This window comes from Pelodiscus sinensis, chromosome 7 (genome assembly GCF_049634645.1).
Source record: "Pelodiscus sinensis isolate JC-2024 chromosome 7, ASM4963464v1, whole genome shotgun sequence".
Classification (NCBI taxonomy): Eukaryota; Metazoa; Chordata; order Testudines; family Trionychidae; genus Pelodiscus; species Pelodiscus sinensis.
This window is the reverse complement of record NC_134717.1, coordinates 14,728,766-14,745,940: the sequence shown is the minus strand read 5'-3', so window position 1 is coordinate 14,745,940 and position 17,175 is coordinate 14,728,766. Positions and strand designations below refer to the sequence as shown.

Below are 17,175 nucleotides of genomic sequence, written 5' to 3'. Positions count from 1 at the left end.
TTAATGGTTTTTACTTTGATTAAGCTGATGGGCATATTTGCATGAGAACTTTTATGACACCTACAGGAGGACTAAGATGGTTTTCTTACCTGTGTAAAGAATCATTTCCTCTAAGAAGCATTCCAGTCATCCTTAAATCAGTCAAGTTCTACTGACTTATTTCATTATTTAGATTCCCCCATGAAACATAACAGACAAAGAGGCTTTTGAAATGTTTTATATAAGTGTTGTCCATTAAAGTAAGAACTTGCAGAGAAAATTGTGAGATTCACTCAGTATCTCTGCATCTCCCATTGAAATCAATGGACCTGTAAAATGACAAACAAATCCAAAATTTTCCCCCAATAGCTCTTGTTGCTTTTTAATTGTACATCTGTGAGAAGATTCAGCAGAATCACATTGCTTAACATATTTATGAAAAATGTAATGCCATTCAATGCTACCAGATTATTTCTAAATGGGAGCATAGCTTTTTAAGGTCAATATGTACAGCAGAACCTTGGCTTAATAAAGCTTGATATATACATCAGTACCAATTAATAGCTGTGTATTAGACAAGGTGAGAAAGATATCTTTTATTGGGCCCATTCTTGTTGGTGAAAGAAATAAGCTTTCAAGCTACATTTAGTTCTTTAGATCTGTGTATTTGTCATCCATCATCTGATCAAGAACCAGTCATATGTAGGTCCTGAAGCTTAGCAGGCCTGGGACCTTGCAAGCGCAAACAGCAGCTGAGTGTTATCATGCCTTGAACTGGGGAACTACTCGGTAAACAAGTTTGACCTCATGATAAGAATGTCATTGAGCCAGTATGTGCACACCCATAAACAACTATAGTATAACTAGTGTAGGGAGTCTTGTGCCCAGTGAGTCTCACCAGGGACCTAGACCTCGTAGGGTACTCTGAATTCCCTCAGCTGGAGCCACATCCCCTGTGGCTTGGTGCAAGGTGACATGAATGGGACTCTCCGCAGACTGAAGGAGCATAAGCTTTTCCAAGTGCCTGATGGTCGCTTTTATGCATTGCTCTGCCTGTGCTTATTGATGTATTACTCTGCAGTAGCTGTATATTTGGCAGTATTAAGCCTGTAATAGTAGTGACATAGTAAGATTAATAAAAGCAATTATCGCTAATCATAGAATCATAGAATACTAGGACTGGAAGGGACCTCAAGAGGTCATCAAGTCCAGTCCCCTGCCCTCATGGCAGGACCAAATATTGTCTAGACCATCTCTGATAGACATTTATCTAACCTATTCTTAAATATCTCCAGAGATGGAGATTCCACAACCTCCCTAGGCAATTTATTCCAGTGTTTGACTACCCTGACAGTTAGGAATCGATTCTGTCATGAAGCAAATCTACAAGCCTATTGGGCCCTGGCCCTGTGAATTGACACCCTGGGGTTTCAAATATTCTCCTGAGAGCTGGGAAGCCCAATTTCACCTTTACTCTAAATCATTCAGAGTGAAAAAACTGAATGTGGGAAAACTGAACCTGGGTCTCTTACATCCCATGTGAGTGCTCTAAACATCTGTCTCTGGGTCATAGTAGGTAAGGTCCCTTGTGAGTCTACCTGTCTACCCTGTTTGTGTGAGTTTGTTTGCTGAAGTTACTCAGTGAATACATGGCAAAGTAAGGTAACAAAAATATTATATTTTGATTAATAAACTACCCAGCTTTACTTCTGAAGTCTAATCTTCACACTAATGCCTTCTGTGGCATTGGCCAAGTTTCTAAAGCTCTCTGCCAAAATGTATTCATCTAACAAATATGATACTTATATGAAAGAGGTGTTTGGCTTTCACACTCTCACTTCAAACTGGAGGGTTGAGAAAGAGAGAGATAATGGCATTCAAAATTAGTGACAATGAGGAACATACTATAAATTAGGGAATGACAAGAAGCATCAGATTTTGTGCTGAACATACTGTTTTATTAAACATCTATGTACAAACATGCTGGAACTTATAATGAAATGAAAATAAATTCTCATTATTTTTCACATGTGCTGTGAAAATCTATTAACTGAGAGGAAATTTCTCTTGCCACATCACTAGTGTGATTAGAATTGAAAGCTTTCTAATCACAGAGAACTGGACACCCGTACCTTGAGGCCTCACCCCCTGCTCACTCAATCCCCTCTCTCTCCATCATTCACTTTCCTCCACCCTCACTCACTTTCACTGGGCTGGCTCAAGAGATTGGTATGTAGAAGGGGGTTGAGAGCTCTTTCTGTGGGTGCAGGCTTTGGGGTGGAACTGAGGATCAGGGGTTTGAACTGGCAATGTGGAACAACCTTAAAAATTGGGGGTCAGTGTTGGATGTCCTTCACAATGTGGGGCATTTGGGAGGTATGTTTACCACGGAGTCTCCCTGTGTGATCTAGATTTCTTTTAACCTCTCTGTTTCAGATCCCTGTACGAATACCTGTTACTATACTTCTTTTCTCCCACACTTTGTAAGGCTTGTTTATTTTGATAGTCACTGCTCTGAAGAGCTTACACTCTTTTACTATGTGTATGCACAGCATCTAATACAGGGTGCTCCAGTCTTGAGGGCTCTGGGTGCTACTGTAATATAAATAAGAAGATTATTAATAGTTTAAAATGTTGTAATGAGGAAAAGCACTATGCCTCAATAACATTTAAAATGTATCTACTGAAAATTCTGACGATACTCAGAAAACCACTGACAGAAATTATTTAAAAAATATTCTTGAAAAACTGACTAAACAGTCTAAGAATTCAAAGCAATACAGTTTCTCTTGAAAACGTTTGGAAAATGTACCCCTATTTAAAGTGCTTAATTGTTAATGCAATTTTTTTTCATAATTGCATGTTGTCTCTAATTAGCGTGTTCTAGTTTGGGCCTGAATAGTTGTAATTTATAAAATAAACTCTCCTAATCGGTCAGTCACTTTATCCAATTCTAGCACAGTCACTCCATTATTAGATATGTTAATAGTATCTAGCTCTGCCCTGTTCTGGTTGAAGTCGAATATAGCAATTCCAATTAAGATTCTTGCAAATTAGTTTTAGAACCAGGTTTCTGGTTTCCCTGGTGTCACAAGTCACTTCAGCCTGTATGTTGTTCCTCTAGCAGTTTCAACTGATTGAGAATTAGGATTACCTGAGATTCTGCTGCCCAATAAGTGCCTAAAGATGTTGATAGATGCTTAGCAAAAATTTTAAACATGGGAGTTAGTCACAAAACCTTCTTTCGCACCATTGAATATCACACTGGTTCCTTAGCTACATCTTTAGGTGCCTAAAGCCTTTGAAAATATAGGCCAAGGTACTTATTCAAACCATGCCTGAATGTACTAATTATTCTGAGTCCTCAAAGTAGGACTGGGTTTCACAGGGTATGTGATGTAACATGGATAGGTGGATTTATATTTTAAGCACAGAGCAGGACTCAATTTAGTTCAGCTAAAATAGGGATTAGCTAATTTGGTTCATGAGAGAGAGGTATTTCTCTTAACACATAAAGAAACAAAAATATGAAAAGACAAAGTTCCCCACATCCAAATTCCCACAATACACTTTTTTTTGTACCATAATCAGTTACACGTGGCTCCTTTAAAAAAAAAACCTTTCTATACATGCAGACTGGAGAATCATGGACTTGTGCAATACTGACGCTCCACAATGATTCTGAAAAAAAGCTCTGCTATTCTGATGAATGGAGACATTGACCACGGGAAGTAATTGTAAGACCATAATCATTCAGACAAGAGCTAGCGCAATAGAGTCCTTAAATGCTGTGAATTACAAAGGCAGCATGATGTGTGAAACTTATGGGTACTTACACAAATGGATTATAACTATTCTGTAACACTTCATAGATAAGTTTTTTATTCTACATTGCTGTTTAGGCCATGGAATTACTCAAAAACAACCAGGGAGCTACAGATACCATCAGTTTGTTTTAAAGTAATTGCTCTATTCATTTTCCTACATGTATAGCACTGCACAATCAGTACTATAATTGTACTGACGGTAATATTTAATACCAATCACAGGATGGGCTGTATGGTGAAAAGCTCCATGTAAACTAATGTCTTTATTAAAAAAGTCTCAGGAGGTAGCCATATTAGTCTCTAACTTTAAAAATGACTTTTTCTATGGCACTTTAGAAACTAACAAAAATATATAGAATCATGGTCTTTCATGGGTAAAATCCACTTTATCAGATGAATTGGAGTGTATTAACAGAAACCAATATATATGTATAACAGCAGAAGACGTACCTATCAATTTTAGTACTTGCATTAATGAGGTTAATTAAGTGGGTTGGATGTGTCCTATTCATAGCTTTGGATGTGAAAAGGTAGATATTAAAGGCAGGACAAATTGGCTTTGTAATATGTCAACCAGTTAATGTCTTTATTCAAGCCCAGAGAAACAGCGTCAAATTGGAATTCATCTACAACAAAATCCATTTTCACTTGATTTCCAAGGGAGATAACCCTCCTTTTAGGTAAGATATCTGAGTCAGCTGAAAAAGTTGGGTAGCAGTTCAAGGACCCCAAACCTTCCATTCTTTGCTATTCTGAGTGGTTTTGATTCTGGCATGCAGCGTCCTACTACCTAGACATTATTATATCAGTTAATTACCTCTTCCTGCTTTTGTGTCTTGTCTGTTTATAATATTCTGCTGCAACCTTCCAGAAAGTGTATTTTATGTTGTCCAACATAAACCTGTCCAACACATTATCAATAAACTACAGCCTATACTGGAACAGGATACCATACTCAAAGAGGCTCTGGGAGACAGACCCATAGTCTCCTATAGACAACCACCTAACCTCAAGATGATTCTTACCAACCACCACAGGACATACCACACTAATACCAACCCTGGTACCTTCCCTTGCAACAAACCCCGTTGCCAGCTTTGTCCACATATTCATTCTGCTGATACCATTATTGGACCTAACCAAGTGAGTTATAAGATCAAGAACACATATTCCTGCGCATCCAGAAATATAATCTATGCTATCATGTGCCAAAAGTGTCCGTCTGCTATGTACATTGGACAAACATCTCAGACACTTCGCCAAAGGATTAATGCCCACAAAACAAATATCAGACAAGATCACAAAGAGAAAACAGTTTCTTGCCATTTTAACCAGAAAGGACACTCTCTCAATGACTTAACCACCTGCATTCTGCTACAAAGACCTTTTACATCTGCACTTGAAAGGGAATCCTCTGAACTGTCATTCATGTTAAAATTCGACACTTTCCAAAAAGAACTCAACAAACACTTGAACTATCTTACCCATTACCAAGATAGTTTCCCCAATTATCACCTCTAATACCATTAACTCACAAACATCCCACTCTCCCTACCTCTAATATCATCAATTCACAGACACTTACCTTCCTTCCTCCCCCCCTCCTGCATCCCCCTCCTGTTCTGCAATGTGATTTGTCCTTTTCATATTTGTTCATTTTTTTAATTGTATCCTTTGGTATATATGGTTGTGACTTTCTTCCACTATTTGATCTGAGGAAGTGGGTCTGGCCCACGAAAGCTCATCATCTAATAAACCATCTTGTTAGTCTTTAAAGTGCTACATTGTCCTGCATTTTGCTTCAGCTATTTTATGTTGGGTTTTTTAAATCTAATTTTTCTGTATCTAGGCTTTGTACATAACATTTTCCATTAGGATCTCTATTCCCTGAGATCAGAATTTTTTATGACATCAGTATTGAGGCCTCATGCCAGTTTTCTATGGCATATGCATTTAGTCAAGTTCAAATGGATATAAATTCATTCAAATTAAACCTTACCTATAGTTCTGTAGTCAGTGTTAGCCATGGGAAAGTACTTTCAGTTGGACTTAAACCTTTAGGGCTTCATGACCCAACAATCTTCGTTTGACTTACTTTTCTGCATAACCATTTGTTCCTGAATGTTGTAACATGGAATGAATGTTCTGTATTGACTCAGGATATGCAACTCAAGCTGCAGACATTTACGAAATTTTTGTGAAACATATGAATCCTGTGCTGCAGTCTGCAGGTAGATGACATTTTGATCTTTAGAGACACAATGGGGTGAGATAATATCTTTTATTGGATCAACATTTATTGGTGAGAGACAAGTTTTTGAGCTTATATTCTTCTTCAGATCTGTGTTAACTCGAAAGCTTGACTTTCTCACCAAGTTGGGCCAATAAAAATTATTACCTCAATCACCACATCTCTCTAATATCCTGGGGTCAACATGGTCACAACAACAGTGTCTACAGTTTTAGTATTTTAGGGCTTGATCCAAAAAGGTGATTTAGACTGAGAAGTTCCACAGTTGTTGTTAACTACGTGAATCCACACTGGACCCAAGTTACGCTTCCTATAAGGTTAATGAGGACAATTAGTCACCTAAGAATGGGATTCACAAAAGCCACCATGAAGAGCAGAGAGTCTCCTCAGCTACTCAGTAGAAAATGCTGAGGGAGGGGTGATGACTAGGTACCTAACTCCCTTTGATGGATGGGGCTTAACTCTGGACTTCATGAAGATGCTTGCCTTGTCTCAGGATTCACATCCATGAGCTCTCTCTTGAGCTAGGTGTCCAAGTCATGTCAGCCAGTCTTTTAATGCAAAAAATAACCCCTAAGGATGGTCCCCTCTCCTCTTATCGACATAGCCCAATAATTAAAGTACTTAGGGTATGTCTACACTACAGCACTAATTCGAACTAACTTAATTCGAATTAGTTAATTCGAACTAAGCTAATTCGAACTAGTGCATTAGACCTAAAAACTAATTCGAACTAGCATGTCCACATTGAGTGGACCCTGAACCAAAGTTAAGGCTGGCCAGAAGCAGTGCCGGCAGGGCATCAGGTTAGGACTTAGAGTGTGGAGCTGCTGCCTCAGGCTAGCCGAGGGCTGTGCTTAAAGGGACCCGTCCCCCACCCTGGATAGACTGTTCTCAGGGTTCTCCGCTTGCTTGTCTACCTCGATGAGGGACAGCAAAGCAGTCCTGGCTTGGAGTGCCCTGAATGCCCACACTCGGCACATCACAGCACTTGGCCATCAGCCCGGCTGCACTTGCCGCAGGCTGCCATGTGGGGGGGGGTGTCAATCGGGGGGCTGCAGGAGAGTTTCCACCCCGAGGAGCCTGCAGAGCCACCCCAGTCCTCCCCATCAGGGGCTCATCCCCCATTCCTCCCTCACCTCCTTCCACTTACGCCCCCCTAGCCCTGCTTCTTGATGGAAAAAATAAAGGACATGTGTGGTCAAAAATAGAATCTCTCTTTATTGAACAAAACTCGGGGAGACTGGGAAAAGGAGGTGGGAGAGGGGAAGAGAGAGGGTGGGAGAGGGGAGGGGAAACCTGGGAGGAGGGAGCTGGAAGGGGGAAGCCAGGGGAAGAAGGAGGAGGGGAAGTATCAAACTATGGTACGCCATATCTTCAGTACTATGTACAGATGTGATCTCCTCACCCCAGAAAAGATATTTTGGCCTTGGAAAGGGTTCCGAAAAGGGCAACTAAAATGATCAGGGGTTTGGAACAGGTCCCATATGAAGAGAGACTAAAGAGACTAGGACTTTTCAGCTTAGAAAAGAGGAGACTGAGGGGGGATATGATAGAGGTCTATAAAAGCATGAGTGGTGTGGAGAGGGTGCATAAAGAAAAGTTCTTCATTAGTTTCCATAATATAAGGACTAGAGGACACCAAATGAAATGAATGGATAGCAGGCTTCAAACTAATAACAGAAAGTTCTTCTTCACAAAGCAAATAGTCAACCTGTGGAACTCCTTGCCAGAAGAGGCTGTGAAGGCTAGAACTATAATAGAGTTTAAAGAGAAGTTAGATAAAGTCATAGAGGTTGGGTCCATGGAGTGGTATTAGCCAGGGGATAGAAATGGTGTCCTTGGCCTCTGTTTGTGGAAGGCTGGAGATGGATGGCACGAGACAAATGGCTTGGTCATTGTCTTCGTTCCATCCCCTCCAGGGTACTTAGCATTGGCCGCCGTTGGCAGACAGGCTACTGGGCTAGATGGACCTTTGGTCTGACCCAGTACGGCCGTTCTTATATTCTAAGCTCAGGGCTCAGAGTTGGGAGTCTCACTGGACCTCCTTGATTTTCATGTAAACCTGCTCCTGGCTTTACATGTAGCCTTTGGTGCCCTAGACAGTCACTTTCCTGTGCCTAGTGCAGAGGTCATGAACGTTGGAGTTCTCCCCCCAAACCTGGATGAGGTCCAAGATCTCCGCACTAGACCAGGCGGGCACCCACCTCTTGCGGCCCCGGGCAGGCTCCTGGGAGCCGCCAACCTGGTCCTGGGAAGAGGCAGAGGGCTGGGTGGCAGCGGGTGACTGGCTCATGCCGTGCCAGGTGCAGGGTCAGCTGGCTGGGTGCTGGCAGGCTTGCACCTGGCACGGGCACCATAGCCAGACCGTGCACCTTTAAGGGCTCGGGGGGCAGACAAGTTTCCCTGGCTGTGCCTAGAGTGGCCACCAGGCAAGCTGGGAAGGGCTAGCCTCCCATTAGTTCGAATTAAGTGGCTACACAGCCCTTAATTTGAACTAGGCGTTAGTCCTCGTAGAATGAGGTTTTTCTGGTTCGAATTAAGCGGTCCGCTAGTTTGAATTAAGTGCAAATTAGCGGTTTGCCTGTGTAGCGCCTATGAAAGTTAGTTCGAACTAAACGCTGTTAGTTCGAATTAACTTTGTAGTGTAGACATACCCTTACTGAGGATGTAGAAAACCAGGTTTAGATCCCCACTCTGCCTGACTGGGAGCAGGGACTTGAACCCAGTTCTCCAATGGTCTAGATGTGTGTTCTATCTGCCAAGCTAAAGTGTTTCCTATTGGAGCTATTCCTCTTTGTATAATATATTTAAATAGTTTTTTGGGACATAGAGAGAGTCTCTAACCTGGTGATTAGAGTACTCAACTGGAAGATCTGGGTTCCAGTTCCCTACTCTAATAAATAGCTAAATATGTCATGCAAATAGGAGGTGAGTGAGGAAGGCTGGGAATGCCTAGTCTGACACCCTGCTGACTGCTTAACAGAGTGAAGACTTTGCTTTGTGCAGGCACACCAGCAGAAATTTAGGTATCTAGACAATTTAGGCAGCATCCTGGAGTTTTGCTGTAATTGAACATAGGCACGTAAAGTGAGTTCCTTTTCTGGAACTAATCCTTAATTTCCTGTCTTCAGATTCTATGGTTGACTGCAAAGCTGCGTGTAGTTCTTACAGAAAAAAGGGGAACACTAAAAGTTACTAATGATTCTAAGATTATGATGAAAAATTCAGTTTTCTACGAATTTAGCAAACCAAATTACTACACTAACTCAGCATGTCAAAGCAATGCTATTGTTTTAGTGTTTTGCCCAGTTTTATACATACTTGCAAAGAAGTTTATACCTTAAAGCCTTTCATAAACATTAATTAGCAATTAAAGTTGTGTAACAAACGCCTTTAAAAAGAAAATTGTGAATCATTTCTTATGTTAATTACAAGAGGGATTATGAGTGTATACATCTAAATTATTGCAACAGATGGTTTTGAATAATATTCTATTAATGTAAATTTATCAGGAAACTTGCCTAGCTATTATAGCCATTTGAGGCCATATCTGTTTTTCTCATAGGATTGGTCCAACCCATCCTCATTCCACCTTTTTGCAAGTCTTTATATTAAATTTGTGGACAAATATTGACTTTCTACTGTCACAGAATCCATTTTTAAAAGAAAAGCATGTCCTGGATTAATTTATATCTATGTAGTAACTTCATATCACCAGCCCAGAGCTTAAGCCTTACTCAAAAACTCATTTTTTTTCTTTAAAATATTCTTCCTGATCAGATGCTCTGGAGAGAGGGAAATAATTATTTTTTTATCTGGGGTCAATGCATTTAACTTTTAATTTTACTTTTTTCTTACTGCTTTAGGACTTTCCTTATCCAATCAACATCAGACTAGTTGTCAGTCCTAAAAGCCTATTATTTCTCACATCTGTGATAGTTAGATTCCCTGGAGCATGTTTACTGAAGTTCATAACACCATCAGTACTACTGGATAACTTCTCTGTCCTCTGCTGCTTTGAAATACTGCAGTTGAGACTAGATATTGTGTAAGTATGGAATAGGTATAGATAGACACTTCCTTAGTGATACAAATCAATTAATGTTGTTTTAATCTTGTACAGGCAAAACCAGGATGATGATAGGTATAGGATCTCAAGGCTAAAATTATTTAATTTATAATTATATGTATGAAACCCACTAATATTAAAGAAGTTCAACATTCAACTGATTTTAGAATTTGGCCATCAGTACATTGGACAGAAAAGTGGCTGAAAACAGTAGCGTTATCAATGGTTAGTGCACAATATTTTTTACTGGAAATGTTCCTCATTGTAGCTGTGTTTTAACAATGCTACTCAATCACAAATTACATCCAATTGTATACAATGTATGGCTCTATCTGGTAATAATGTAATTAAATGGATCATGGCTTGGGAGGCAGGAATAATTTAAATTAATGAGAATCCTTAGGCTGGGTGGCCCGCTTTGAGTGACAATTTTCTGGTTTGAGTTATACTGTAAAATCTATAATAGTGTTTCACAACAACCTTTTCAAAAGTTGATATTTTCTTTCATACTATTTTGGTATAGGAGCCTACCTAGAACCTTGGACACCCCCTCTGTCTATTCATTGTTATGTATGCCAGTTAATAGTTTCATGCATTTATTTAAGGAGACACTTTATGGTCAAGTCAAAGACTTCTAATGATTCACTCTTTAGTTTCTCTCTGCACTATGCATCATTTTACACCTCTCCGGGATTGCCCTACCACTCAGACTAAAATGACACATTTTAATTTATGAATTATACACGGCCTAGTCAATTACCTCTTGTTTATGAATGCTTGGATATGAGGTTGTATAGGGCTTATTGCTGAATAATAATAATAATTTTACTTTGTATCAAAAAAAAAAAAATTAGAGCCTAAACCCGGGAAGAGTTCCAAAGAATAATGGCTAGGCTCATTTGGAGGTTGAGGCTCCTAGAGACAACTGTCCAGTTTATCCTCTCATTGCTAATATGTAATTTAGAATAACATTATATTATAATATTATTATAGTTCAGAATATAAAGGTGGGTTTCGGGCTCGTTTTAAGCCAAGAATAAACAAATGTATAAACACAGGAGGGAAAATGGTAGGGAGAATAAGGGAAAGAGTGATACAAGGACACAGTTGTATGCAAGGTTCCCTTAAGCTTTGCAGCAGCATAGCCCCATGTGCTTAATCACCCCCACCCAGTCAGGCAGCTTGAACTCCTGATTGGGTGGGACTGATTAAACAGCTGTTGGGTTCTGCCACCATGCAGCTTAGGGGGAACCTTGGTCATATGGTCTAGTTAATATGTTGCATGCTGATGCCAATTCAATTACAAGGAAGAATAAAGGATAGACTCTTTGCATTTACATCTCACATCTAAATTGTCTGTCTTTCTGAAGTTGGGGGAACAGCCTTGGGGTTCCCCCTTCAGGAGTGCTTGGATGCTACTGCACATATTGGTGCCGCTGCCTTTACTGGTTTTCAGGAAGGCCTTTGGCAAGCCATTGATCATTGGAGTTACTCCTGTTCTATAGTGGCATGGAAGAAGCATCAGATCACTCATCTCTACATTTTTTTATACTGGTGTTTCTTTTACAAAACATTTCATGAAAGTACTTGAAACCTTTCCTTTTTGTTATGAACATAAGACTATAAGCACAGCCATACTGGGTCAGATCAATGGTCCATCTAGCCCAGAATCCTGTCTGCTGACAATGGCAAACACCAGATGCTCCAAGGGAGGGAACACAATATGTAATCTGCACATGATCCCTCCTCTGTCACCCATTTCCAGACAAAGAGAGGCTAAGGACACAATTCCTACACATCATGGCTAATAGCCATTGATGGACCTAACCTCCATGAACCTATCTAGCTCTTTTTTGAACCCTGTTAAAGTCATAGCCTTCACCACATCCTCTGGCGAGGAGTTCCACAGGTTGACTGTGCGCTGAGTGAAGAACTACTTCCTTTTATTTGTTTTAAACCTGCTGCCTATTAATTTCATTTGGTGGCCTTTCGTTCTTATATTGTGGGAATAAGCAAATAATTTTTCCTTATTCACTTTTTCCACACCAGTCATGATTTTATAGACCTCTATCATATCCCCCCTTAGTCCCCTCTTTTCTAAGATGAAAAGTACAAGTCTTTTAATCTCTCTTCATTTGGGACCCGTTCCAAACCCCTAATCATTTTTGTTGCCCTTTTCTGAACCAATGCCAATATATCTTTTTTAAGATGAGGCAACCACATCTGTAGGCAGTATTCAAAATGTGGGCGTACCATGGTTTTATATAGAGGCAATAAAATATAATCTATCTTATTCCTAACCCCTTTTTTTAAATGACTCCTAACATTCTATTTGCTTTTTTGATTGCTGCTGCACACTGTGTGGGATGTTTTCAGAGAACTATCCACAATGACTCCAAGAGCTCTCTCTCGAGTAGTTGTAGCCAGGTTAGTCCCCATCATATTGTATGTATAGCTGGGATTATTTTTTCCAATGTGCATTATTTTACATTTGTCCTCATTAAATTTCATTTGCCATTTTGTTGCCCAGTTGCTTAGTTTGGTGAGATCTTTCTGAAGCTCTTCACAGTCTGCTTTGGTCTTAACTATCTTGAGCCTTTTGGTATCATCTGCTAATTTTGCCCCTTTCTCTAGATCATTTATAAATACGTTGAATAAGATTGGTCCCAGGACAGACCCTTGCAATAATATTATTTGTTTCAGCAAAGAAAGATGCTTGAGTAGCCTCCCCTTTTCCCCCAAAAAATGTTTAAAGCCCTATATATAAAGAAATATGATTGTGATTTCAAGCATCTTTCTGTTAGTCATTCCTTAGAAGTAATGATATGCATAATTCATTGGGTTGACTACTCTTTTTCTTAACATACGTATTTTATTAGCTGTTTAAGAAAGAGACTAACAGTTACGTTCCATTATCTAATGGCTGAACAAAGGTTGAATTCCTTGCTTCTATGATGACTTCCAGAAGAAAGGTCCAAAAGCTGGTTCCCTTATTTACCAGAAGCATCTCACTAAAATTAGTGTGGTTTTCAGATAAGCAAGAGTGATAGGATTGGGCCCCAATTAATTTATAGAACATACTATTTTAGGTAGCCTTACAAAAGGGATGATTGTTGGGGAAACTTTTGAGGCCTCTTCTACTCAGCTCCCCAAGAGCTCTGTTCAGTTTAGGTCTTCTCATTCTCTTTCATGGAACTTGATGTAGTAACGCAAGCTGAAACTGCCCATGGAAACCTATAGAGCCCGGTAATCTCCACATGCAGAGGCGGTGGTGTGAAGCTAATGGTCCAGACTTTTTTCTACGGTTGGACTCCCTGGCCCAGCACCCTCAGGATCTGACTTGTCCCAGATGAGGGATTTTTCCAGAACAGGGGAGATCATTTCTGCCCCTCCTCCTGCTTTTGACTCCCCCTTCCCTGTCCCCAACCCCTGGGCTTCCTGGCTCCCTGTGCAGCCCTTCTGAGCCGTGCACTGGCTCCTAACCCCTCCCCCCCCAGACCCACCACAGCCCAGCTGTGCCATGCATATAACACAATCCCACACGTAGTACGGGGCTGCCAGCCTCCCCACCCCCACAGAATCAGTTTGTGATCCTGGAATACCCGTGGTCCTTCTGGACCACGGATGTTGCCAGACCAGAGAGTTCCAGTTCATACAAGTGCAACCTATAGTAAGCCCTGCACCTACAGCAGGGCCAAGAGCAGCATCCATAATTACTTGACCATTTGGACTGAGTCAAAGGAAGCTGCAGAAAAAAATCTGTATGCAGCTTTGGCTTGTGGGTCTGTGTTGGCCCCTCCCCCACCTCTTCCCCGGGAAGAGATTAATGTTGCTGAGCTGCCTCTTGACCCAGGGCAGAGGTAGTGAGCCTAAGGGTTCTCCCATAATTGATTACCCTTGTGCTCTTTGTTCTTGGCATAATACATCCCCAGTGCAGTACATTTGTAAATAAATGAAAATACCCTGATTCTGTCACTGATTTCTGCTGAGACCAGGAAATCTGATCTGAGAGACTGGAAATCTGCTACCATTTGGCAATGAATCAGTGACCCTTTTAAGGAACTGTGATTTGATACCACGTTTCTTTGGTACAATGCTGTCTTTCTTAGGCCTTTCTATTTGTTTCAGTGTGGCAAGAATTGTGTTCTCCAAATTTTAAATTGTTTATGTCTAGAGGTAATAGTGGAGAAAAATGGCTTGCTATGCTGGAATTCAGTCTAGAGGATTCTGTCCATCAGTGTTAGAATCCTAGAGCTCTATATCATAATTGTTTGTGGGGTGTGAAGTGTGATTTGTCTGCAGAAAACACAAGAAAACAACAACTACACATTAGCACTTATGAAGGGATAACTATGTACAACAATGCAAAAAGTGAAATTATTAGCTCTTACTATCACAGAAGGGAACTATGCTAGTCCATCTGTACTGGACTGAACATTAACTGTTGATGAAGAGTCAACTACTGAAAGTCTAGGGGCCAGCTTCCCATCTTTTTTTAATGTGTATATAGCCTGATTTAAATGAAGTGGGGTTATATTCAGGAACTAAGAGTTAAGAGTATTTAGTACAAATATTTACTTTTAATAGCTTAAAAGTAATTGTTTGCCTGTTACTTTCCTCACAGTGACCTTTTGCAGTGTTTCACAGTTGTTCAAGGCATATGTGCTAAACTGGAATATTTAAACTGACTTTTTTCATAAGACAGGACCTATGGAAGAAAAGATATTTAAATATTCTCAAACCATGGGAAGGGAAATTACAAAAAAAAAAAGCAAAAATTGTTGTGAGGAGTATACGGTATTAATTGTTATAGCGCAGAGCGTAGTATTTTCCTTGTGTTATCTATACATATGCTCACAGCCAGGTAGGTGCATTACATTGGATCATGTCTGATGTGTATGTGTAACACACAAACCAAGATTATTGTTTTAGGACCTCTCATAGATCTCAGATAATCTTGTCTGACTTGGGGAAGTATGAAATATATTACCCTTCTTATAAGTCTGAGGGAAAGAGAGAATATGTCTCCTCTGAGTGACTGGTCTTAGTAAGTATGCAACCAATTATTTACTGTCTCAGTGCTAAGGGAGTTCTCTTTTGGCTTGGGCAGTAAAGGCTTCTGGCTTTCATGCTGAAAAACCCATCTCTGATCCCATGATGCCCATGTGGTTTGTTTGTGTCAAAGAATGTGGATCGTCACAACAGTTTTCTTTGCTCGGATGTCTGAAAATTTGTTCAGAAACAATCTTTTGTATGTGCTAAAAAAAGTATTCTATATTACAGCGAGATGCATCCTTTCGTTGCCTTAGGGGACTATCCCATTGGCAAACAAACTAAAGAATACCAAAAGACTGTCTGTGAATAGAACCACTCCCATCCCTTAGTCTGCTCCCTCTTCAGTAGCCTGAGAGAAAAGACATCTTTGCAACATGCCCAGAAAGTTGTTAAATATGGGCACTGGTGGGTCAGGGAGAGCGGGTTCTAAACCAAGAACCCCTCAACACGTCAGCTGTTTCCTCTCATTTATTCCATGAATACCCCAACTCCAGTGGCACTGCTGATCCTGTCTATGACCATATGTCACAGAGAGTCAATCTCTTAGGTATCCAGGTCCCAAACCATTTAAGTCATTTTTAATTTAAAGCTGATATCTCAAGTTCTACTCCAGCTTACTGAAAGCCAGTGAATATTATAGGGTACTGGTTTAATGGGCTCTCAAAGTGGAACTCAATAAATAGATCACAAGATTTCTGCACTTGCTTTAACTTTTGAATGTTCCCAAGCTGTAATCCCACACAGAGTGTATGATAGCAATCTAATCTTGAGGTAACAAAGGCCTGTATAATTGCAATAGGTCAACATGAGAGAGAAAAAGTGAGAACTTATCTTGGCAGATACAGATGGAGAAAGTGCTGTTTCATGTGGGGGAGGGGTGGAGCAGTATTAACGAGGTATCTCTTTGATATATTTTTTCTATTCTGTAAGGCAATGATGGTGCAGAATGAAATCCTAGACAGAATAGAAACTATGCATTATTTTTGTTGACAAACTTGAATCCCATTTGGTTAATATTAACAGGAGCTACACATGTAACTAAAGGAGAATATATGCTTATATGGAGGAGTAGTTACAGAAGCATTCATTTAATATTGTTACAAGCTGCCGTTGATTTTTATGAGTAATAGGGGAGCAGTTTGCCAATGAACTACTGTATAGAGAAAAAAATGCTGTTTAAGATGGAATACTTTGAGCCTCTGGCAGTTTTGTAAACGTTTTCCATTACAAATAAGTTTCACATTATACATTATAAGCTTGTGTATTTAAACCTTTATGGGCCATACTACTTTAGTTAGAATTACAGTAAATTGTCATACTTTATTTCCATACTTATCTTGTAAAAATGCCTGTTGATGTTATTCTGAAGTTTATGTTCAGGACACATTAACACCAGTCATATTTTGGACAGCTTGTAGAAGATCAATTTGATTGTCTCACGGGGAAATAAAATTGTTTAAAAAAGACATCTCTATTAAAAAGATCAAGGAATTATGTATCTTTGAGTAATTAAATGAACTACAGAGAGGAGAAGGATGATAATAATCGGCTCACAGATAGTTTATACATGATTATAACTATCCACAGAATCATTTTTGTATTAATACATTTTTCAAGAATTTGATGTAATTATAAAACTTTTGTTTTAATCTCTGTAGGAGCTTGGAAGTAACAGCCCTCCGCAGAGGAATTGGAAGGGAATTGCAATTGCACTGCTGGTGATTCTAGTTGTATGTTCACTCATCACTATGTCTGTCATTCTTTTAACCCCAGGTAATCTTTCTATATCTCTTTCTATATTTATATATGTACTTTCTTACTGAAGGTATTTTGAGTCAGAATATAATCTTCAAAATGACCTACAAATATAACATTAATTCTTGCCTTGGCACATTTTAACTTCTGGATGCTTGAATTTCAGTATCCAAAGCAGCCTCAGAATGACTTACTTGATGCATAGTTGGGATCTGCAATTGTACACCCACTCAAAA

The 17,175-nt window shown here is 39.7% G+C and overlaps 1 protein-coding gene across 3 annotated transcripts in view; it reads left to right on the top strand.

Moving 5' to 3' along the window:
• DPP10 (dipeptidyl peptidase like 10) overlaps positions 1–17,175 on the top strand; it is a 460,866-nt gene that overhangs the window by 82,772 nt on the left and 360,919 nt on the right. For all 3 annotated transcript variants that reach the window (XM_075933252.1, XM_075933254.1, XM_075933251.1), the window contains one exon: positions 16,843–16,957. In XM_075933252.1, the coding sequence (XP_075789367.1) occupies positions 16,843–16,957 (115 nt within the window). The remainder of the gene's footprint in view (positions 1–16,842; positions 16,958–17,175) is intronic.